Below are 21873 nucleotides of genomic sequence, written 5' to 3'. Positions count from 1 at the left end.
TGATGTTTATGAAAAACAGCCAGCTATTGAGGCAAACTTGGTGTCAGAATCTATACTTTCAAATCTCACTTATGGCATGAGAGATTGGGGCATCTCAATTACAAGAGTCTGGTGACAATGCACTAGCACTCCCACCTATGCATGCACCTGCTAAACATGTTTGTGAGGGCTGCTTATTGGGCAAAATCATAGGTTCTCATTTCCAAAGGGTGAGCTGTTGGTGCATCACGAAAGTTGCATCTCATACATAGTGATTTATGCGGGCTGATGCGGACAGCATCACTTGGAGGCTACTTATCCTTTTCCACCTTCGTAGATGACTTCACCAGGTTCACGTGGATTTATGGCATGAAAGCCAAGTCAGATCTCTTCTGATGTTTTAGACATTTTCTTGCCATGGCTGAAAATGAAAGCGGGAATAAACTCTTACTCTCCGCACTAACGGGGGGGTGAGTACATGTCCTCTGAGTTTTCTGAATTTTTAGCAGCCCGGTGTATTATTCATCAGTGCACAGTGCCATATGCTCCGCAACAGAATGATCTTGCAGCGAGGAAAAATCGTACACAGATGGAGATGAGCACATGCTTGCTGCAGGGCAAGTCTTTGCCGAACAAATTTTGGTTGGATGCCATCATGTGTTCCGACTATATACTCAATAGAGTACCCACCGGGGCATTGAAGACTATCACACCCTATGAGGCATGGACCGGCTGGAAGCCTATTATATCACATTTGCGGGTGTTTGGGTCATTGGCATATGTGCATGTTCCATCTCAGCTGAGGCATAAGCTTGAGGACAAGGCCATCAAATGCATATTTATTGGCTACAGCTTAAAAAGCAAGGGATATCGGTTGTATCAACCTAGCACATGCAAGGTTATCATCAGCAGGGATGTTTTTTTTGCTCCGAATTGCTGGACTGCAAAAGACCAGCCATCCATTGAGGCCTTAGATGTCTTTGATTATTTGCTGCCCCTCTTCCAATCACCTACAGATTCAGAACAGCCAGTGCAGCGCATAATGGAACATGCTTCAAGCACCTCACATCCTCCTCCAGTTGTTCCTACTCAGCTTAGTATGCCTCCTGTTGATTCCCATGCTATTGAGCAGGCAGTTGAAGAGGAGAGGGCTGTCATTAGAGAGCAAAAATCAGTCCCTCATTGGCTTTTGGACACCCTTAGCGATAGCAAGCAAACTGAGCCTTTACTTGCCTGCACTAGACATACAACAAACAAATGTAGGTAATTTATTGGCTATACCTTTGATTGCCACTGCTTCTAATCAAGAGCCTCTATGTCACAAGGATGCTTTTAACAGCAAATGAAATGCCATGAGAGCTGAACTCAAGTCCATTCATGTAAATGAACTAGACATTGCAGAGCTTGGGACAGTGAGACACTCAGCGGATGCATCACACGTGATGGGATACGACCGGAGTCTACTTGACCTGGGAGCTATCCATGACCTAATCATATATAATGGCCTACAGAGATGGCCATTATCTGGTGGGTTCACTTATTTCTCGCATGGCGAAGGTACTAGTATAGTGGATTACATACTCGGTCCCCTAGCCCCCTCCCCAGCTAGGTGCTGACCACTCATACCTATCCTTCAGTATCTCCACCACTACGCCAGTCACATGGAGAGCCCCGCAAAAGCAAAAATCAAATACAAACTGAAGCCATTTGATAGCAGGGACTCAGAAACTGAAGCCCGGCATAGTGGTGGCTCTCCAATGAGCTATGAAGATATCTCAGATCTGTGTCTGTCGAGTTGTCTCACGTTGTGGCGGGAGACGCGATCTCCTCGATCGCTGAACCCGCTGAGTTATGTCCAGAGTGACCCCTCGTCTCTGTCGGTCTCCCGCTTGCCTGCAGACAAGCGTGCTATAGGCACAAAATGGGTTTATAATGTCAAATGGAAAGCTAATGGCAACATTGACCGCTTCAAAGCCCGCCTGGTTGCAAAGTGATATGCACAGCAACATGGCATCGACTTTTACGAGACCTTTGCTCCCACCTCACGCATTAAACCATATGGTGCGTCATTGCTATTGCATCCCACAGACATTGGGAGGTTCATCAGTTGGATATTAAGACCGCCTTTCTTCATGGTGATTTATAGGAAGAGGTCTATGTCACTCAACCACCTAGCTTTGAGCAAAAATGTTCTAAAAATCAGGTTTGCCAGCTGAAAAAGGCCCCTTAAGGATTGAAGGAGGCACCCCGGGCATGGTATGCCAAGATACATGCATATTTGACAGCCTGTGGCTTTCAGAACAGCCCTATAGAGGCCACTCTTTATGTCCAAAAGAGTGCTGCAGAAATTTTAATTCTTGTTCGCCAGATATGGGACAAATTGTAGATTTCAAGGCTGATCTGCAGAACTCATTTGCAATGACACACATGAGCTTATTGCACTATTACTTGGGCATCCAATTTGCATATGTTGAGGGGGGTATAATGATGAGTCAATCCGCTTAGACCGCTTATAATGTTGGACAGCTCTTAGACCGCTTCCAGCTTGAGGATTGCAACCCAGTTTCTACACCATTGGAGCTAGGCTTTCATTTGTCCTCTGAAGCCCCATTTGATGCCACCCTTTATCAATAGGCTGTGGGCTGCCTCACTTATTTATGCCATACTCACCCTGGTCTTCAATATGCTATCTCCCAGTTGAGCAGATACATGCACAAGCCTGGCACACATTAGCAAGCAGTGAATCGGATCTATTGTCACTTAAAGGCCACGCAAAATTTGGGACTGCTCTATGGTAATAAGTCTCCACTGGTCTTGCATGCTTTCACAAACAGTGACTCGGCAGGTTGTTATGACACGAGAGTGTCTCACAGTAGCAACTGTTTCATGCTTGGATCTTCATACATCTCATGGTTAAACAAGAAGCAGCCTACAGGTGCTACTTCCAGCTATGAAGCTGAGGACAGGGCAGCTTTCACAGCTACAGTATAAGTGCATTTGGCTCCGCAAGTTGCTCACAAATCTTGACATCAGCCAGCTAGCTTCTACTACCATCTACCCACCACTGTGCGATGTCTTGCAATCCCCATTGCACGCTGCTCACGTTGCCATTGCGCACGTATGAGTTTCCGACCGGCATGTTTGGGAGCGACTGTCAACTGGAGACATACAGTTGTCCTGTGTTTCCACGGAAGACAACTTAGCCGATCTCTTCACGAAGGGCCTACCGCGACCCAAGTTTGAGGCTTTTCGGCTTACCTTACACTTGGCTCCATTTTTTTTTTTTTGGGCGCAAAAAGTAGTGCTAGTTATATTACTTGAAAGCGAGAGTACAAGAAGGCTTAAAGGCCAGCGGGCTGCAATCACAAAACGGATTCGGCCCGAGGAATCAAAATGCTAAATACATGTTGGAGATAAGTGCACACTAAGTGTACTATTTCCTAGTCTACAATAGTCTAAGTCTAGTCTTTATGTCTTGAGTATGTGCCATGTGGCACTTCTACAATTATCCCATAAGCACTCTTGCTTTATGTCTTGTACTTTGGCCCATATATTCAATGGGTCACATCATTGTAAACTATCTGTCTAGCTTGTGTCTTGTCTACACTCTTCTCAAGGTATTTCTTATCTTTCAGTCTTGTCATCTCATTTCTAGTTTCTAGTTCTAGTTCTTTCTTCCATATTCCAACATGGTATCAGAGCATGTAGATCTCCTCTCCTCTCCTCTCACTCTGCTGCAGCCATAGCTTCGTCTTCTCCTTTCAGTTTACCTCTCCCTCCGGCATCTCTCTCTTCAGCCTCTCGTGGCACCTCTACCTCTGCACTGCCCTCTTCTACGCTTCTGCTGGCCGCCTCTTCTCCGAGATCTGCCCTCTTTCTGCACCGCCATTGCGCTCCAGATCTGCGCGACTCTGCTGCGTGTACGCCTGCTCCGCCTACTCCAAATCTTGCGCCAGATCTGCGCTTCAGATCTGTGCAGCTCAGCCACAGATCTGAGCGCCAGATCTGCTGTCACACCAGATCTGCGCAGCACTCTGCTGTCACGACAGATCTGCACAATCTACTGTCACTTCTGCACCCGCTGTCGCTCCTGCTATCCGTACAGATCAGCGTACGTATTTCGTACGACGTCTGTACTCCGCTGGTCGTCAGTCGTCCGTACTCCGCTGACTGTACGACGCCCGTACTTCGCACACCTCGCTGTCCGTACAGTCCGTACGACTACGGAATCCGCACCTGCACAGGTTGACGACTTCTCCAGCTCCATCTTCACGGTGATATACATCCTTTTTACACTTCTACTTCTGCCTGGGATTAAAGGTACTGAGCTTTGCCTCTTTCAGTTTGCTCAATAGTCTCTCCTTTTTTGCTGGTTCCTCCTGCTTCGATGGGCTGTCATATGCTATGGCCCTGACAAAGTGGTGAGAGAACCGGCTTCTCGGATCTCTTCCTCTCATTTATTTCTGCAATATTGTAAGGGAATAGACACTGCCCTTGCATCCTAGCAAGAGGTAAGACCTTCCCACATGGCATCTCCCTCTCATTCTCTCATATCTATCGACAAATTCAATGGGTCCAACTTTCATACTTGGCAGATCAAAATCAAGTGCTATCTTATGAAAGAAGGCCTTTGGGACATTGTTCACCGTGATGCTCCCGAAGGTCCATCTGAGCAAGTTGTCGCTACCAAGAACGACAAAGCCTATGCTATCATATTGCTCGGCCTTGGAGATAATTACATTCATCACACCTCCGACATACAGTCTGCTCCTCAAGCATGGATCACTTTGGATACCCTTTTTGGAGCCCGATCTAAAAACTCTAAGATTGCACTTATGATCTCAGTCTTTGATCTACATATGCAGGAAGGAGCTACTATAGCCTCTCATGTCAATTATCTTCGCAGTCTTATGGTTCAGCTTGCGTCAGTCAAGTCTCCCATCTCCGAAGATATTGCTATTGCTGTGCTTCTCAAAAGCTTACCTGAATCCTATGCTACTCTTGTCACTACCTTCAAGTATCATAATAATCCTTCTCTTGAGGGTATCATCAATGCTCTCCAAGAGGAAGAAAGAACTCAACAACGAAAGGTAACTGACACTGCATTTTTAGCAAAGAAAGGAAGTTCTAAGGTAAGAAAGCCTTGCACCCATTGTGGCAAAACTAATCATGTGGAGAAGGACTGTTTCAAGGCTCATCCATGCACCATTTGTGGCCGTGCTAATCACCAGGAGAGGGACTGCTACTCCAAAACCTCTACCTCAGCCCATGTTGCTGCAACATCTCCATCGACTGATCCTACTGTTCCTTCCTCACATGATGAGAAGTGGGCTTTCTGATTACTTCTATGTCTTGTCTACCACCTTGACTACCGATGATGTAGGTCAAGGGGTTCTAGTGTCTTGGTCTTTCTATTTGTCTACAATCAGTCTTCTGTCTATCTAGTCTTGTCTGTCTGTCTATTTGTCTATCAATCTGACTGTTTTTTTTGTTTTAGATCCATCTTGTCCCTAACCTTGTGGACCCATATGAGGATATCACTTGAGGAGGGGTGTCTCAGGATCTTTTGTCTGTCATGTCTTCTATCTTGTCTCTCAGTCTATCAGTCTTTGTCTATCTTCTAGTCTTGTCTTTCTGTCTTACTCCTAGTGTCCACTTAAGGAGGGTGTTGGAGATAAGTGCACACTAAGTGTACTATTTCCTAGTCTACAATAGTCTAAGTCTAGTCTTTATGTCTTGAGTATGTGCCATGTGGCACTTCTACAATTATCCCATAAGCACTCTTGCTTTATGTCTTGTACTTTGGCCCATATATTCAATGGGTCACATCATTGTAAACTATCAGTCTAGCTTGTGTCTTGTCTACACTCTTCTCAAGGTATTTCTTATCTTTCAGTCTTGTCATCTCATTTCTAGTTTCTAGTTCTAGTTCTTTCTTCCATATTCCAACAATACAAGCCTCTCTTGGCATAATCATCGGAGAGTGGACAAACAACCACGGTGGAGGGGCGTAATGCCACTGAAGACTCTGAGTAGAGTGCTGGAAGAACAACTCCCGGTGGTCCAGTCGCGAAGGAAGCGTCGTCTCTTTTCCTTCCCTGCCTGGGACTCCCCCTGAATCTGATCCCACTGACCCTTGAGCGTGTGAACGATCGTGCTCCAAATGTCTGCTAGGGTCTGGGTAGCAGCAGAAGTCTGAGCTCCTACAGTCTGCGCGCAGTCTGCGCGCATCTGAAAGTCCAAATATGCCAGCCTGCAATGCTCCCTATGATCTCCCAAACTGGGTGCCGAGGCATCGCTCCTGCATCTGTCTCTGTCAGATGCCAAGGGAAGCTGTCCATGTATGCCCAGGTGGCCTGCGTGATGAAAAAGACGGGATCCTGTCTAGAGAACTCATAAGCCAAGTGATGTCCCATCTCTGTGCTGCACCAACAAACGGCTCCCCAAGTGATTGGTCCTAGCTCGGGTGCAGCCCTCGCTAAGATCCCCATGACTCCCTTCCAAACTGTCTGCGCATGCGAGCAGCTCCAAAGGCAGTGCTTCAGGGACGACTCCTCCTGAAAACACATCTGGCAATGCCCCTCACGCCCCATCTACCTCAGCCAACCGCCAACTGGTAGCCCCTTGTGTGCCACCATCCAAAGGAAGTAAGAGATCTTCCTCGGCCGCCAACAAGCCCAAAGAGTCTTCCAGAAAGTGCGAAGAAAGACCAAAGATATCCCCTGGGCATACCAACTATGTGCCTGTGTGGGTAGCCCGCGCTGGAGAGCCCCAAGAGCACGCCTACACGTACGCGCACTGTAAGAGAAGAAGGGGGTAGGGTTCTCTGAGATCTCCAATGGTGGCCAGCGCCACTCCCCTGGGTCCCACTCCACCTCTGTCAAGGAATGGCCCTCCCATATCCAGAGTCTCCAATCCTAGTCCTACATAATCAGGGGGTCTATATGCCACGTCTTTCCTTGCAGCCCTACAATGCGAAGGCGCTGCCAGGGAAGCTGGGGGTCGATCACGGCCTCTTTGCTCTGTAGGCAGCTATCATCGGTGACGGAGAAGAAGTGTACCGAGGAGTCCGAGAAAAAACCTGCAACCACCAAAGGAATGCCTCGTGGAGTGAACTGTCCTAGCCACCTCTCATCTTTCGGGAAGAACTGTCCGGTGACTATGGGAATCCTCCAACCTGCAGAAATGGCAGCATCAATCTCCGCTCGCCTAGCTTGGATCCCACGTGCCGTACCTACTGCTGCTGCCGGCTCGCTTGGGCTCAACTGGCTGTAGACGTCCCTCCAAACCCGAAGCGAGCGCGCGGGCCCACGCGCCCAGAGCGCCCAAGGGATATGGGATCTCTCTCCAAGCTAGCGACCTGTATCATATATCACCTGGCTGCTCCAGATCAGGGGTTGTCTGTCTATCTCCTCTCAGCAGCTAGGGGGAACCTGGGAGAGGCTGTGTCGCACCTTCCTCCAGACCGAGACGAGGCTACGGAGGAAGGGGGAACGGGGCTGAGTCAAAGGGGCAGAAGTGAAGATCCATCGGATAGAAGGTTGCCAAACACCCCCTCTCTGGGGGGTACACGCGCTAAGACCATGCTGTAGCAAGAGCTTCCACGTCTGCCCTCCTGGGGTCAAACCGCGGATCACTAACTTGCCAAGAAGTGCCTAACTCTGCAGTTCTGGATCTATGATGCCAAGGCCACCCTCTGTCTGGGGGAGAATGACCGTCTGCCAGGCGACCCTGGCTCTGGTGGTGCCGGAACCATCTGAACCAGACCATAGGAAGTTCCGCACCAGTCTCCTCAGTTGGGCTACACATGATCTCGAGAAACACCAGCAAGAGGCCACATACCAAGCAGTGGCAAGAAGGACCTGGTTGACCACAAGGGCCCTGCCTGCCAAGGAAAGCCGAGCCGTGCTCCAGAAAGCAAGCTTCCGTCGTATGGAGGCTAGGACCGGCAACAACTGCTGAGCCGACGTGATATCCAGGCCTACCTGGAATCCCAGGTAGCGTGTCGCCTGTCCTCTAGGGATCCAGCGAAACCCCAGGAAAATACCCCACTGTGAGTTGGCTCCCGGATCCGTAAGAAAACCAACTGACTTATGCCAGTTGATTTTCGCCCCAGCCGCAAGGCAAAAAATCTCTAGGGACAGTCTCACTCGCTCCAGTGACTCGACATCATCCTGCACATATAGGGTTGTGTCATCTGCATACTCACAGTCCAGAAGTTCTGCATCGTCTCAAATAGGGAGACGCATCCCGCGAAGACCAATGGTACGGGCTCGAAGGAAGTGGGTCATGGCCTCCGCAAAAAATAGGAGAGGTAGGGCGCTAGCGGACAGCCCTGACGCACCGAGCGCTCGAGTGTGAATCTCTCCCCCATCCTGCCACTGATGATAACCTGACTGAAGGCCAACCTATAAAGGCTAGCAATACCTCTGATCCACTCGTCCGGGAAACCGAACCGAGAGAGTATACCTTCCAAGAAGGACCAGTCTACCCTATCGTACGCCTTCTCAAAGTCGAGAAGGAGTATGGCAAGGTGCTGACCACTGTGCTGGGCCCATTCCGTCACCTCTGAGAAAGTGAAGATGTTGTCCAAAATGCTGCGATCTTGGACAAAACCAGTCTGGGTGTCATGAATCAAGTCGTGTAGCAGGGGGTGGATGCGGCTACTGATCATCTTGGCAAGGATTTCGTAGGCGGTCGGGAGAAGGGTGATAGAGCGCCACTGTCTGATCTCCTGACGGTCCCCCCCTTTGGGGATGAGGCAAATCAAGCCTGTCGCAAGGCTCTCTGGCATCTGCCCGCTAAAGAAGATATGCTGGAAGGCTGCGAGCAAGGGCCGGTGGATCTGCTCCCAAAAGGTGGTGAAGAAAGCTCTGGAGAGGCCATCCTCACCTGGGCATTTCTGCCCATCAATAGCGTTCACCGCATCCTGCATCTCCGCCACGGTGAAAGGGGCGACGAGGGCGTCACTCATCCTAGGCTGCACGAGCCGCGGTGTCGATCTCCACACCTCCTCCCTGCATAGGCGGCCACGAGGGTCTGGGGGCTCCTGCTGGAACAATGATCTGTAGAAATCTGTCGCCAAGTCCCGGACTTCGTCTGGATCTGTCCTGACACTACCATCCTGCGCCCTAAGAGAACGGAGCTGTTCCCCTGCTGACCTCTGTCCATGAGTCCTGAAGAACACTCTGCACATCCTGTCGCCTTTCCTAGCCCAGAAGGACTTGGAAGCATGAAATGAGAACTCTGAGCGACGCTGGGTGATCTCCTCTAGCATGGCTCGAGCCCGAGCCTCCTGCAGTCTGAGCTCCTCAGAGCCTGGAGAAGACTGCTGCATCCGCTGAATCGAAGCGAGATCTCGTATGAGACCCCTCTCCCTCGCCCAACACTACTGTCTGACCTGAATCGCCTCCTGCTGACAAATGAGACTAGGCTCAGCAAGCGCCTGAGCTACCTGTGCTGCCATATCCCCGGTGGGGTCCCAATCCTGTGGGAACAGGTCCACTATCCTGCTGTGAACCGCTGATGTGTGTGGTTTTGGCACCCTGGTCCCAGGACGTGCGCTTTGGGTGGGCTTGCATATTGAGGGATCACGTATCGGCATCCTCAATATCTATGCCCCGACCGATCTCAGACGGAGAGCCGCTTTTTGGAGATCCTTGACAGACTTGTTGCCAGAGATGGACTCTTGGATTGTAGGAGGGGACTTCAACAACCTTGAGACCCTAGAGGATCAGCAGGGACGGGGCCCAGAGTTCCTCGGTATAGCTCAGGCAGAGCAGGCAGATTGGGATTCCTTCCTCTTCGCAGTGGGAGGTCGGGACAGCTGGAGGGACCTTCCTTTCGCAGATGGACAGGGAGTCTGGACTTCTCTTGGGGATATAGGAGGGAGGGAGGCAGACTTCTGGAGCGACTAGACCGTTTCTATGTCAGCAATTGGGCGCTTGGCAGAGGAGGAGAGTCAGGAGTGGTTCCAGGGACGACACTCTCAGACCATGCCCCAGTCATCCTAGTCCTGGACTCAGCCTCTCGCTCCTCACCTCCACGAGTTCGAGATCGAGACGGACACAGGTGTGGTGACGCAGCGCATTCTGGTCACTGGTCGCCCAAATCAGTGTCTGAGATGCCATGGCTTCGGGCACCAGGCACGCTCATGTCCCCGCTTAACAGGTACAGAACCTCAGAAGGCCCCCGTTCAGGCAACTCAGGATCCCCCCCACCAGATCTAGCAATAGATTCACACATCTAAACGAAAAATTGATTTAAGACCTTAATTTTTAAATTTGTGAGGGCCAAATGGGAGCAGGGCACGGAGGGATCTAGAAGACTGCCAAAAGGCAGGAGGGTTTCTGCAAGACATGGACTGCAGGCATTTTTTACATTCTCACAGATCGAGGAGTCCCCAGGTTGTATAGCACAAAATCCTGGTGTTGGCACCTGTTTTCTAGACACACTCTAGGCCATGAGCTGGGCTCCTAAGAACAAGGTAGCAAAGCAGCCAGCCCCCCCCCTCTTAATTGGTCAAGCGTGTGAAGATCCACACTTTTCAAAAATGCAAATGTGTGCAATGCATGCAGAATTTGAATGCCGATTGGCCCTCCAATGGGGAAGAGCGCCCTCGTGAGAGTACCTGTTTCTTTTTCGACCTACATGCAAGGTGGGAGAGAGATGACGGATGAATGCAATGTGGTAGAAAGAATGCTACGTGAGATTTTCAATAAAAGGGTGATACCCTTTCATTAATGTCCCTTGAGATCACTCAAGTTCCATCTTCCCATTTACACCTACCCTTAGCCTATGACCCATGCACCTACCATTCAATGCACTCTAATCCACCCTTTCCCTTTCCTATTGCCCCTAGGACCTAGACACGTGTGTGGCACATCTTTATTACTAATCATTGGCCAATGTTACATAGTTGTGGCGGTACTATTTACACCGCTTGATCGATCATAAATACAAACATATAACCGCACCATCAAATTGGCGCCTAACAATAATAAAGTTCTAATGACTATTAATTAACTAAATAATCATTTCTCTTGTCATGACACTCCCTCCTGCTTGAATGAGCAGAAGTCCTCTTCTGGATTATTGCTTGTCTCTTCCTCTTACGTGCACTCTCTCTTGTTACTTCTGCCATTGCATCGCCTCTTTGTAATCTGCGAGTATCCATCCATTGTGCATCACTAGCTGGCTGGTTTTTAAACTTTAGTAAATACATATATCTCTTCTTTCCACGAGTACTCTTCTCTTTATGGTACACGATCTGTTCCGGAGTAAGAACTTCAGTCCCATCTTCAAGTTCAGGTTCTTCTTGATGCTGAGTATCCAAAAATGCAGAAGTATCGCCATGGTATCTCTTCAAATTGCTCACATGAAAGATGTTCTTCATACGCCAGTGGGCTGGTAACTTCAGCTCATACGCTCAGGATCCTTCTTCTGGATATAAAGCTGCTGAAATCTGAAATGGAACATAAAACTTCGGTGCTAGCTTGACATGCTTGGTACTTCCTCTCACTGACTTGATTCTTCTTTTATCAATCTTCAATAAAACCCAATCATCCTCCTTGTAATAAACTTCTTTTCTTTTTTTATTGGCTGCCTTGGATTGTTGAACCTGGGCCTTCTTAATATGTTCTTTTACCTGCTCAATAACCTGTGACATATCCTCAGCAACCTAATCAGCAGCAAAAATTCGCTCCCCCAAGTGTGTTATTGGAGTGGGTAAACATTGCCCATAGATGATTTCAAATGGGGCTTTCTTGGTGGAAGTATGTACAGTGTTATTATAAGCAAACTCTAACATGGGTAAGAACTCTGGCCACCTTCTAGGTTGGTCATGGACATAAGCTCGAAGTAAAGTAATTATGGTTTGATTGGCATTCTCACTTTGTCCATCTCCTTGAGGATGGAAGGCTGTAGTAAATTTCAGTTTGGTTCCGAGATTCTCTAATAGGGCTGTCCAAAAGTTGCTAATGAAACGGCCATCATTATCGGATACAATGGATTTTGGTAACCCATGTAACCTGAAGATTTCCCTAATGAATAACCTTGCTGTTTCAGGAGCAGACAACTCTTTTTTACAGGGAATAAAATGAGCTTGTTTACTCAGCCTATCTATAACAGTGAAAATCTGCTCAAACTAACCAACCTTGGGGAAACCAGACACAAAATCCATTGTAATGTGTTCCCACCTTTCCGAAGGAATAGGCAAAGGCTGCAAAAGACCAGCAGTCTTACTTGTGTCAGATTTAATGCGCTAACATATGTCACATTGTTGAACAAAGGTCGAAACTTCTTTGCGAAGTTTAGGGCAATGGAAGTATCTCTCAATATTGTCAATGGTCCCTCTAATGCCTCTATGTCCAGAATATGGACTCGCATGTAACTCACTCATGACTAGATACCGAAATGTTTTGGGTACACATATGGCACGTCCCCAAAATAAGTATCCATCCACGATGGAATAAGCCTCTAAATCCCCGACCTCATTACGTTGAATCTTCCCATAAATGTCAGCGAAGTCCTCATCTAAAGGATAAGCTTCAACCATTGCTCCTAATGATTTCTCCTTAATCACGGAAACGTGATTAACTTGGGGCCGTCTACTCAAAGCATCAGCTACTAAATTCTCCTTTCCTAGCTAATATTCGATATTTGGTTGCCCAAAGGATTGAATATATTCAGCCCATTTGATTTGCCTTGAAGAGACAATGGGTTGAGAAAACAAGTGCTTGATACTTTGATGGTCAGTCTTAATCTTGAAAGCAGAACCATATAAATAATGCTTCCATAACTTTAGAGCATGAATGACTGCCAATAACTCCTTCTCATACGTGATATATTTCAATTCAGCCCCTTGAAGTTTTCTACTCTCATAGGCAATGGGATGCCCTCCTTGCATCAACACTGCCCCAATCGAGGTACCACTTGCATCCGTACATACAACAAAGAACTCTTTGTCCATGTCCGGAAGTGTTAACACTGGTGCAGTCACCAATGTTCTCTTAAGCTCCTCAAAAGCTACTTGGTGAACCTCTCCCCACTCATACAAGGAATGCTTCTTCAACAAATCTGTTAGTGGGGAAGCAAGACGTGCAAAATTCTTAATGAATCTGCGATAATAACTACACATCCCTAGGAAGGATCTCAGCTCATGTATGTTTTTGGGTATTGGCCATTCAATTATGGCCTTGACCTTTTTAGGGTCAACCCGAATTCCCTCGGCAGACACAATGTGTCCCAAATACTCTATTTCTGTCTTGAAGAACTCACTCTTCTTGGTATTTAGGAACAATCGATCCTTCCTTAGGAGCTCCATCACCTTAGCAAGGTGATCCTTATGCTCTTCCTCATTCTGGCTGAACACTAAAATGTCATCAAAAAAGACTATGACAAATTTTCCCAAGTAGGGTCGCAAAACCCTTCTCATCAACCTACTAAAAGTGGCTGGAGCATTAGTTAGGCCAAAAGGCATGACCAAAAACTCATAATGTCCAGTGAGAGTGTGAAAAGCAGTCTTATGTTCATCCCCAGCTTTCATACGAAGTTGATGATAACCAGATTTCAAATCCAATTTGCTAAAAACTTTAGCACCTTTAAGCATATCCAATAAATCATCCACTCTTGGAATCGGATACCGGTTCTTAATCGTAAGTTTATTCAAAGCACGGTAATCTATACACATACGATATGATTCATCCTTCTTCTTAACCAATAATACAGGTGCTCCAAATGGAGAACTGCTTGGTCGAATCAGGCCTTTTTGCAACAGATCTTCAATTTGTTTTTCTACCTCTCCATTTCTATCCTGTTCATCCTATATGGGGCTATCCTGTTCATCCTAGATGGGGCTCTACATGGAGGAGAAGCTCCTGGCTCTAAGTCTATGGCATGATCATCTTCTCTCTCCATAGGCAATTCGAATGAGTCATCTCTTGAAAATCGATCCTCATAAGCTCTAAGGAACTCATTTCTCTTCCGATCTTCTTTTGAGATATGAAGATCTCGTGAATCCCGTATATACACAAGATTACAATCTACCCCTCTTTTTACCAATCTCTTCGCTTGGGTAGGAGTAATCAATGGAATTGTATACACGTCCCGATCCCCTACGATCCTTATGTTTTCATCCTTATGTACAAAGCAACAATGATGAGTATGAGGATGAATAGCAGGGTTAAAATCATACCGCCATGGTTTACCTAGAATCATGTCAACGTCTTGTAAAGGGGCTACTAGAAAATCCCTTCGATCTCTATATTTTTATATACGAAAAGGAACATTCCGTACTATGGATGTGTCTTCTTCATTGTGTCCCCTAAAAGCTCCTGAAAGCGACATGTTTTTTATAGGTTCTGGTTTAAGATGGAGTAATTTTGCCAATCTCTCACTTACTAAGTCATAATTACATCCATAATCTAGGAGAACCACTATTCTCTGTCCATTCACGAATCCGTACACCTTAAAAAGATCATGAGGCCCAAAGGTATTGGCTGAATGGACAGCATTCACTATTGGCTCAATAGTCACAGTAGATTTCGAGGGTGACAAGGTAGAAGCCTCACCCTCCTGCTTGGATGCCTTGGCTTTCCCTTTTACTGAATTCGTCTTGGCAATCTTAGCCAAGAGAACGGGACACTTATGCCATACGTGCCTTGGCTTATGTTTCTTACACCCGAAACATTTTCCTTCCTTAATCAACTTCCTCTTCTCTTCGTCAGTCATAGAAGGAAATGGCACCCATCCAGGACATGATTGGCTGTTCACATTCCTTACAAGAGCTTTACCCTTCCCTTTATTATTCTTAAACCGGTTTGGTTTCGTAAAAGTGGGTATATTATTGGTCTTAGATGATGACTCATACTCCTTATTGAAGGGTTTACGAGGATTCAATTTTCTCTCGGCTATTTCAGCCAGCTTAGTGAGGTCCTTAAGCGTGGTCGGGTTAAACATTTCAACCTCGTACCTTACTTTTCGGCTTAAAGCTGCTAAATACTTCTTTCTCCTATCTTCCTCACTCTTTTCTTCTTTCTCCTATCTTCCTCACTCTTTTCGGGTAACTCTAGAGAGAGTTTCCAAAATCTGGCTGTAAAATCTGCATTACTCTCATTATCGAACTGCCTAAACCTCTCCCAACGAAAGGTTAGGATCTCTTCATGCCTCGGTGGCATGAAAGTGGCTTTCGGTTGCTCCACGATTTAGCCCATTCATGAATAGGCTCTTTTCCTGTTTGTGACAAGGACACCACATTAGACCATCCTTCTGCAGATGCAATGTGGCAAGAGCAAGCTTCTCTTGCTCGGTCTTGTCTTGATGGGCAAAGTATAGCTCAAAATGACGAATCCAATTGAGGATTTTGTCAACCTCCCTTGCCCCATCATATTTGGGGAACTCAATTTTGGAATTGGACCTCTTAGAAGGGTTACTCAACTCTTCATCCCCGAAGTTTAAAGTCCTCTTAGTCCCTAATCTTGTCATAATGGACTGCTCAATCATATTGCTAAGCTGGAAAACCAGCTTATCAACAGGAGTCTCCTCTCTTCCTCTTGCACTTGGATTATAATGCATGTGTATTGGGTTTTGAGTTGAAGGCGTGAACTCAGCCCCTTGTTCTTGGTTGGTATCATTTCTTCTTTCATTACGAAAGGAGAACTCCCTATCAAGAGGTTCTTGAAGGAGAGACTGCTGTAAATCTATTTGTGGGTTATCATACTCAAGATGTGTATAACTCTCACCTAATCCATCCTCTTCAAGAGGGGGTGAAGGTGTTCTTTCTCTCTCTCCTTGGGGTAATGGAGGAAAAGGAATAAGTTCATTGTTATATGTCCCTTCCCCTTCCATTCTTTCCTTTTAGTAATATAAGAGAGAAAATGTCTTGCTGTAATTTCAAAAAAAAAGGTTTATTTTACAGCAAACTTCAAGTGTTGTAGAGTTGGTGGTACTTATCCGACTCCCGCTTCGTTTGTGTTGAGAAGACACTTAAAATGACCTCCTTTCCCTTCTCTTTCAAGCTTTTCTTCTTGTACTTCTGCTGTAAACTGGTACGCTCCGTTTGGGCTACTTGTTTTGAGCGGATTGGAGCTCTAGATACCGTTATAGGGGGTACTTGATGGGTGGATCACTCCCTTAAAATCTTATTCCGATCCGACTTCCCGTTGGGTAGAATGGGGATCCCTTTTTCTCACGGTTTAAGGGTACATTCACATGGGGGGCCACCCCGTGAGGACACCCCGTTCACCGTTGAAGGCCAAAATTTTCCAGAAAAATCCCTTGTCTCAGAACCTCGAGATCGATCAGTCGTGATCCTTTTCCGCAACCTCTCTTGCAACTTCTGTCGGATAAATGCAATGTGGTAGAAAGAATGCTACGTGAGATTTTCAATAAAGGGTGATACCCTTTCATTTATGTCCCTTGAGATCACTCAAGTTCCATCTTCCCATTTACACCTACCCTTAGCCTATGACCCATGCACCTACCATTCAATGCACTCTAATGCACCCTTTCCCTTTCCTATTGCCCCTAGGACCTAGACACGTGTGTGCACATCTTTATTACTAATCATTGGCCAATGTTACATAGTTTTGGCGGTACTATTTACACCGCTTGATCCATCATAAATACAAACATATAACCACACCATCAAATTGGCGCCTAACAATAATAAAGTTCTAATGACTATTAATTAACTAAATAATCATTTCTCTTGTCATGACAAAGCATCCCATGAATGGCTTATCTGTATCGCTTTCTCACTTTTGTAATAGAAGGTTCTTTTCTTTTGGGGGGAACCCTCAGGTCTTTGAACCCAAAATCGGGCGCAGGCACACAGGTGTCCTAACGTACCAATCCAACGTATGTGGTGTTTTACTTGTGGGATGGGAGTGAAGGTCAGGCATAAGAGATACGTGAGGCGAAATCTTTCCGTTGAAGTATTTCGCGTAGTAGCGTCATTTTCTTGTGCAAAGGTTCAGGAGGATGCTGGCGTGGAGCGCTTACATCATTTGCTGACATGGCGTTTAGCTTACGTGGCAACAGTCCGGTTACCTAGGTGACACGTGGCAGACACACGTGTATGATGGCGTGGCAGATCTGACACGTGGTGCTGATGTGGCAGGCAAGGCAGCCAACTGACGTGGCAGCTAGGTGGCAGAGTGCTCAGGTGACGTGGCAGCCAGGTGGCAGATCTGTGGTTAATTGACCCTAGTCAGAGGTCCAGTTAGTTGGCCCAAACAAACCAGACTGGTTAGTGGAACCATGGTAACCTTGGGTGTAGTTAACCAGACCAAGGCCGGTTAACTTGACCACAGTGGGTTAAGGTCCAGTTGGGAGCCAACCAGACCAGAACAGAACCAGTCTGGTCAGTTTGACCAGACAGTAACCATCCAATTACAGACTAACCAGACCAGAACCAATCAGTTTGGTTAGTGTAACCAGTCGGTTACTTCATCCAGTTACTGTCAACAACAAAGAAAAAAGACAGTTACAGAGACAGTTCCTGCTATTAGATTTCCACCTACCTGTCAGACTTTTACTGTCAGAAAAGCAGCGGCAACACAGCAAAATCAGAGATTTGCAGAAAAAGGATATGCATGCCTTTGAGCAGTGAAAAAGGGGAAAAACAGATGCTTTTTGAATGTCATTTGCAATAGCCAGAAAAGGGGCACACAGCTTTGAGTTTATGCCTTGAATTGACAGCCAGGCACTGGCACAAGTTGTGAATGCAAGACACCTCTTGTTGAGGTATTTGTCTCTTTCCTCTCGATCCACTCTCTCACAACCTCGACTACATTACAAACAGTTCAGACACAGAAATGAGGAAAGAGGAGAATACAAGTATTCAGGCAGCAGGTTCAGGCTCTCTCGCAGATAAGGTGGACAATGTAGGCAAACACTTGAGTGCACACGAAGACCTACTCTATACATCTTTTCAAACAAAAGAAAACTTGTATACAACGAAGCTTTAGGGTTTACCCCCGTGCCCTGCCTTGATCACCGCTACATACCTATTCTATGAAATTTATACAATGAACATGAGACCTGATTATCTCACACAGCATGCGCCATAGAATTAACACCCACCTCGAAGTACACCTTTACCTTGGAGATCCAACCACTATTCTAATATAGAATTTATGCCCACCTGGAAACACAACTTTATCTTGCAGATCCAACAGTTACAGTTACAGCAAAATTTGTTGTTGCCACATATGTATACCATATCATGTACCTTTGCTGTCTGTGAAAACCCTTGAAAGAAGTACTCAAAGATTGCAATAAAAGTGATGACATGGCAACCCTAAGCTACCCTCCTCCCTTTACATGTGCTCATCTATGGACGGCCTTCTACAACTTATGCACTGACCAACCCATGTCCCTCAAGAGGGAGCTCATACCTTCTGGTATGCTAGGAACCAAAGGTCTCAGCAACCTTGCCACAGTCCTTGGGTCTTTGACCGCTTGCATCAGCTCGAAAGTAAAAATGCAAGCTCGTAGCTCCTAGATTCAGAACTCCGTACATACAATTGGATATCATTCCAAGTCCATGTACACACTTTTAAGCATTTAAAGCCTTATCTTTCTGCAACTGAATGACCACTTCCATGAAGGGGTTCACATAACAAATTAAGTGGGCCTCACCTTGCTGCATGTCAAGGAGCTAAAAACTCGAGTGTTTCAAAAATTAAGGGGGTAGAAACCATGTCCATCAGCTGTGACAAACGAGTCCATCAATATAAGGCCTACGTGTTGAGGGTCAGGACTCAGTGTAGTCATGACTTCGACTGATGCCATTAATTGACTACGTCATTGTGAAAGTGCATCAACAGCAAGGTAAACCTGCTTTTTTCCAGGTGTGAGGTATACATGGCTCCTTATATATTAAAAGAAATAGATGAATCCAGAAGCAGGCCCAGACTCCTCTACAGCAAAGAGGTTCGGATTACTGGCTTGCTCTTGCTGAACTTGGCCACAACAGCACAGGACCTCCGGCACCCACAGCATGTAATGGGAAGGCATGGCTGTAATGAAGGGGAGGGAAGGGATGGGACTAATGTGGTAGTACCCTATTGAGAGTTAGAGGGGATTGTGGAAGGGGACTAAAAGAGTACAAACCTTTGTTGGAACTTTTTGATGTGACACCTAATCTTATCCTCATACTCTCCTTCTCCTTCCTCTGACATTCTACACTCTCTCCCTCCTCCCTTCACACACACCCTCTCTCTCTCTCTCTCTCTCTCTCTCTACCCTTCCATCGCCCCCCCCCCCCCCCCTTCATCGTCCTTCCTCAAACCTCCCTTCCGCTACTCTCACCCTCTGTTTTCTACACAATCTGGTAGGTACATGTCCATTGCACTCAAGCACGTCACAACCAGTGTTCAAGAAGAACGATAGGGTGCAACCTGGCAGTATACAAAAATGAAGAGCCATTATTAGAGCATTCAAAGGAACAATCCTCCAAGTTTGCCTGGAGGTTCTCAGCCTATCTTTTCTTGAGCCATTATTAGAGCATTCAGAGGAACAATCCTCCAAGTGTGATGATTTAGCAGCAATGGAAAGTGGCTGTCTAGTTTCGCAAACTTCTGTTTATCAGTGATAGTGGGATCTTGGAGCATGCAATGAGCAATCAGGGATTTTAAGTTTGGAATATGCTTTTGATCACATGCACATGGGCCATGGGCTTGTAAAGACCAATGGATAAGGCAGAAATGATTGCAAGAAAATCCCACGAGACAATTCTGCAAAAAGAAAATCCATACCCAAGCAACAAGGTTGTGTTCTCCAGTAGCTCTAGTATTGTCAATGGCTCTCCTTCCTGTTATTAATTCCAGCAACACGACACCGAAACTGTACACATCTGATTTCAAAGTAAGCTGACCGGTCATTGCATACTCTGGAGCACAGTAGCCATAGGTCCCCATGACTCGTGTAGAGACATGGGTCTTATCTCCAACAGGTCCAAGCTTGGCCAGCCCAAAATCTGACAGCTTTGGATGGAACTCCGCATCAAGTAAAATGTTGGAAGATTTGAAATCCCTATAAATTACAGGAGGGTTCGCTTTGTCATGCAAGTATTCTAATCCTCTTGCTGCACCTGCTGCAATCTTCATTCTAGTGTTCCAATCTAAAGCCTCTTTCTCAGGTTGTAAGTCTGCACATAAGAAATTTGCACGTCTATTATTATCTTGCCACAAACCATAGGTCCTCCCTTGAATACATGACAACAAAAACTCCTCAACATAAGTATCAGCCTCCATTCTGCCATTCAATTGCATGTGAAAGAATAATCTTACGTGACCTAAAAAGCCACCATTCTTTTACAAATTCAAACCGGGTACATTCTAATGTGTTTGGGAAAGCTGATAAGCTTCCAAAAGGGTGCTTCGACGATATTTCCCATGCCATAGACTACACAAAGACGAGTTTCTTTTTCTCCTATATAAGTAGGGTACCATGTAGATGTAGATGATCCTCCAGAGATCCAAGAGGCATGAACTCGTAGACTAAAAGTCTTTGGTCTCCATCGGCACAGTAGCCAATCAAATTCACAAGATTTGGATGATGAAGTAGGCTGAGCATCAATACTTCCACCAAAAACTCTCTATTTCCTTGTAAACCATTCCGATCAAGTTGCTTGACGGCCACAACCTGCCACGTCGAGCAAAGATGATTCAAAAGAAGCACTACCTAAGTGGCATTGATGTAGCCGATAAAGCTACCAATTAAAAGTGGCCTTACGAATATACCTGGCCCGTGCCCTCCAGACGTCCTTTGTAGACTCTGCCGAAGCCGCCTTCCCCCAGTAGACAGTCTGCCCTGAAATTCTTGGTAGCTGCGGCTAATTCTTTGAACGTAAAAGTTTGAGCAGCGATATGCTGTGCGTTGCCATCCTTTTGCGCATCCTTCTCCTTCTTGTAGTCAAATGAAGGTTTGGACTTGAATTTATCTGCGGTACGTTTACAAGCACGGATCAGATTTTCATTGGCATGTAAAGGTTCATCACTGCTACTATTTCACCAAGCTCTAAAGAGCATGAGCTTCAGATCGAACAAAAGTGGTTTACTCACCAGAAGATGTTTTGGTGAGCTGAGACATGGAAGAGTGTTTCGACTCCTTGAAACTATCGGTTTTGCTCAGGGAAGCTCTGTCCAGCTCCTTTGAAGCGATACAGCCCATGTCGAACTCACTTTCTGAAAGGCGGGGGCCTGCGAGTGAATAAGCTCTCTCTCTCTCTCTCTCTCTCTCTCTCTCTCTCTCTCTCTCCGGCCAGCCCGCTTAACCCATTGGCGTCCGATCAGGGTAGATGCTTCCGATCGCAGCTGTCCGGGCACTGAACAACCCAATAACGGATCTGAGACGATAGGGAACAGCAGAGACAAGTGTTCAGGAACGAATTATGCAAGCTCAAGGGAATGGAGAACGGGCGGCAGGGGGAGGGCGAGGATCGGAAATGGCTGATCGGGCGAGGGGAGGAAAATTGGGGGGTGGAGGGGAGCTCCAATGGAGACGGACAGGCTGCAGGAGGGAAAAACGCCCGGATAGAAAGAGAGAGAAAATCGCCTCCTTCTAGAGAGATGAGAGAGTGCATTTAGAGAGAGAATATGACTCCGCCCTTCCTCATAATATCTCACGTCCGCCTTTTTGTAGTCACTAGTGCCTACACATCGTATTTTCATGTCACTCGTTTATTTCTATCACGTGGAAGTTGAAGGCAACATCCACGTTTCCCCTACCTCGTATACTCCTTTGCCTTTTTCTCTCGATGTGCCTAAGAGCACTTTCCCGCGTGAGGAAAAGCTAGCAAATTTGCTAGCTTCCCCGGGGGGTCAGTAGCCAAGGTTCCCACGAATGCCAGAACTGGAGGCTTGCAGGTTTTTGTAGGTTTTTCACAAG

General features: G+C 46.5%; 1 protein-coding gene across 1 annotated transcript in view; it reads right to left on the bottom strand.

Moving 5' to 3' along the window:
• The window catches only part of LOC147882168 (putative serine/threonine-protein kinase PBL7), a 50369-nt gene extending 28789 nt beyond the window's left edge, over window positions 1-21580 (bottom strand). The window contains exons 1-4 of the mRNA XM_087401708.1: window positions 21048-21580; window positions 20727-20926; window positions 20433-20628; window positions 19740-20131 (exon numbers count right to left, since the gene is read on the bottom strand). Of these exons, the coding sequence (XP_087257834.1) occupies window positions 19740-20131; window positions 20433-20628; window positions 20727-20926; window positions 21048-21156 (897 nt within the window). The 5' untranslated portion in view covers window positions 21157-21580. The remainder of the gene's footprint in view (window positions 1-19739; window positions 20132-20432; window positions 20629-20726; window positions 20927-21047) is intronic.
• Window positions 21581-21873: the final 293 nt, after the last annotated feature.

The sequence above is a fragment of the Dipteris shenzhenensis genome, chromosome 30 (assembly GCF_047967505.1).
Source record: "Dipteris shenzhenensis isolate YYH24624 ecotype China chromosome 30, Dip_SZ_1.0, whole genome shotgun sequence".
Taxonomy (NCBI): domain Eukaryota; kingdom Viridiplantae; phylum Streptophyta; class Polypodiopsida; order Gleicheniales; family Dipteridaceae; genus Dipteris; species Dipteris shenzhenensis.
The sequence above is the reverse complement of the archived record's forward strand: the minus strand, read 5'-3'. Positions and strand labels throughout refer to the sequence as shown.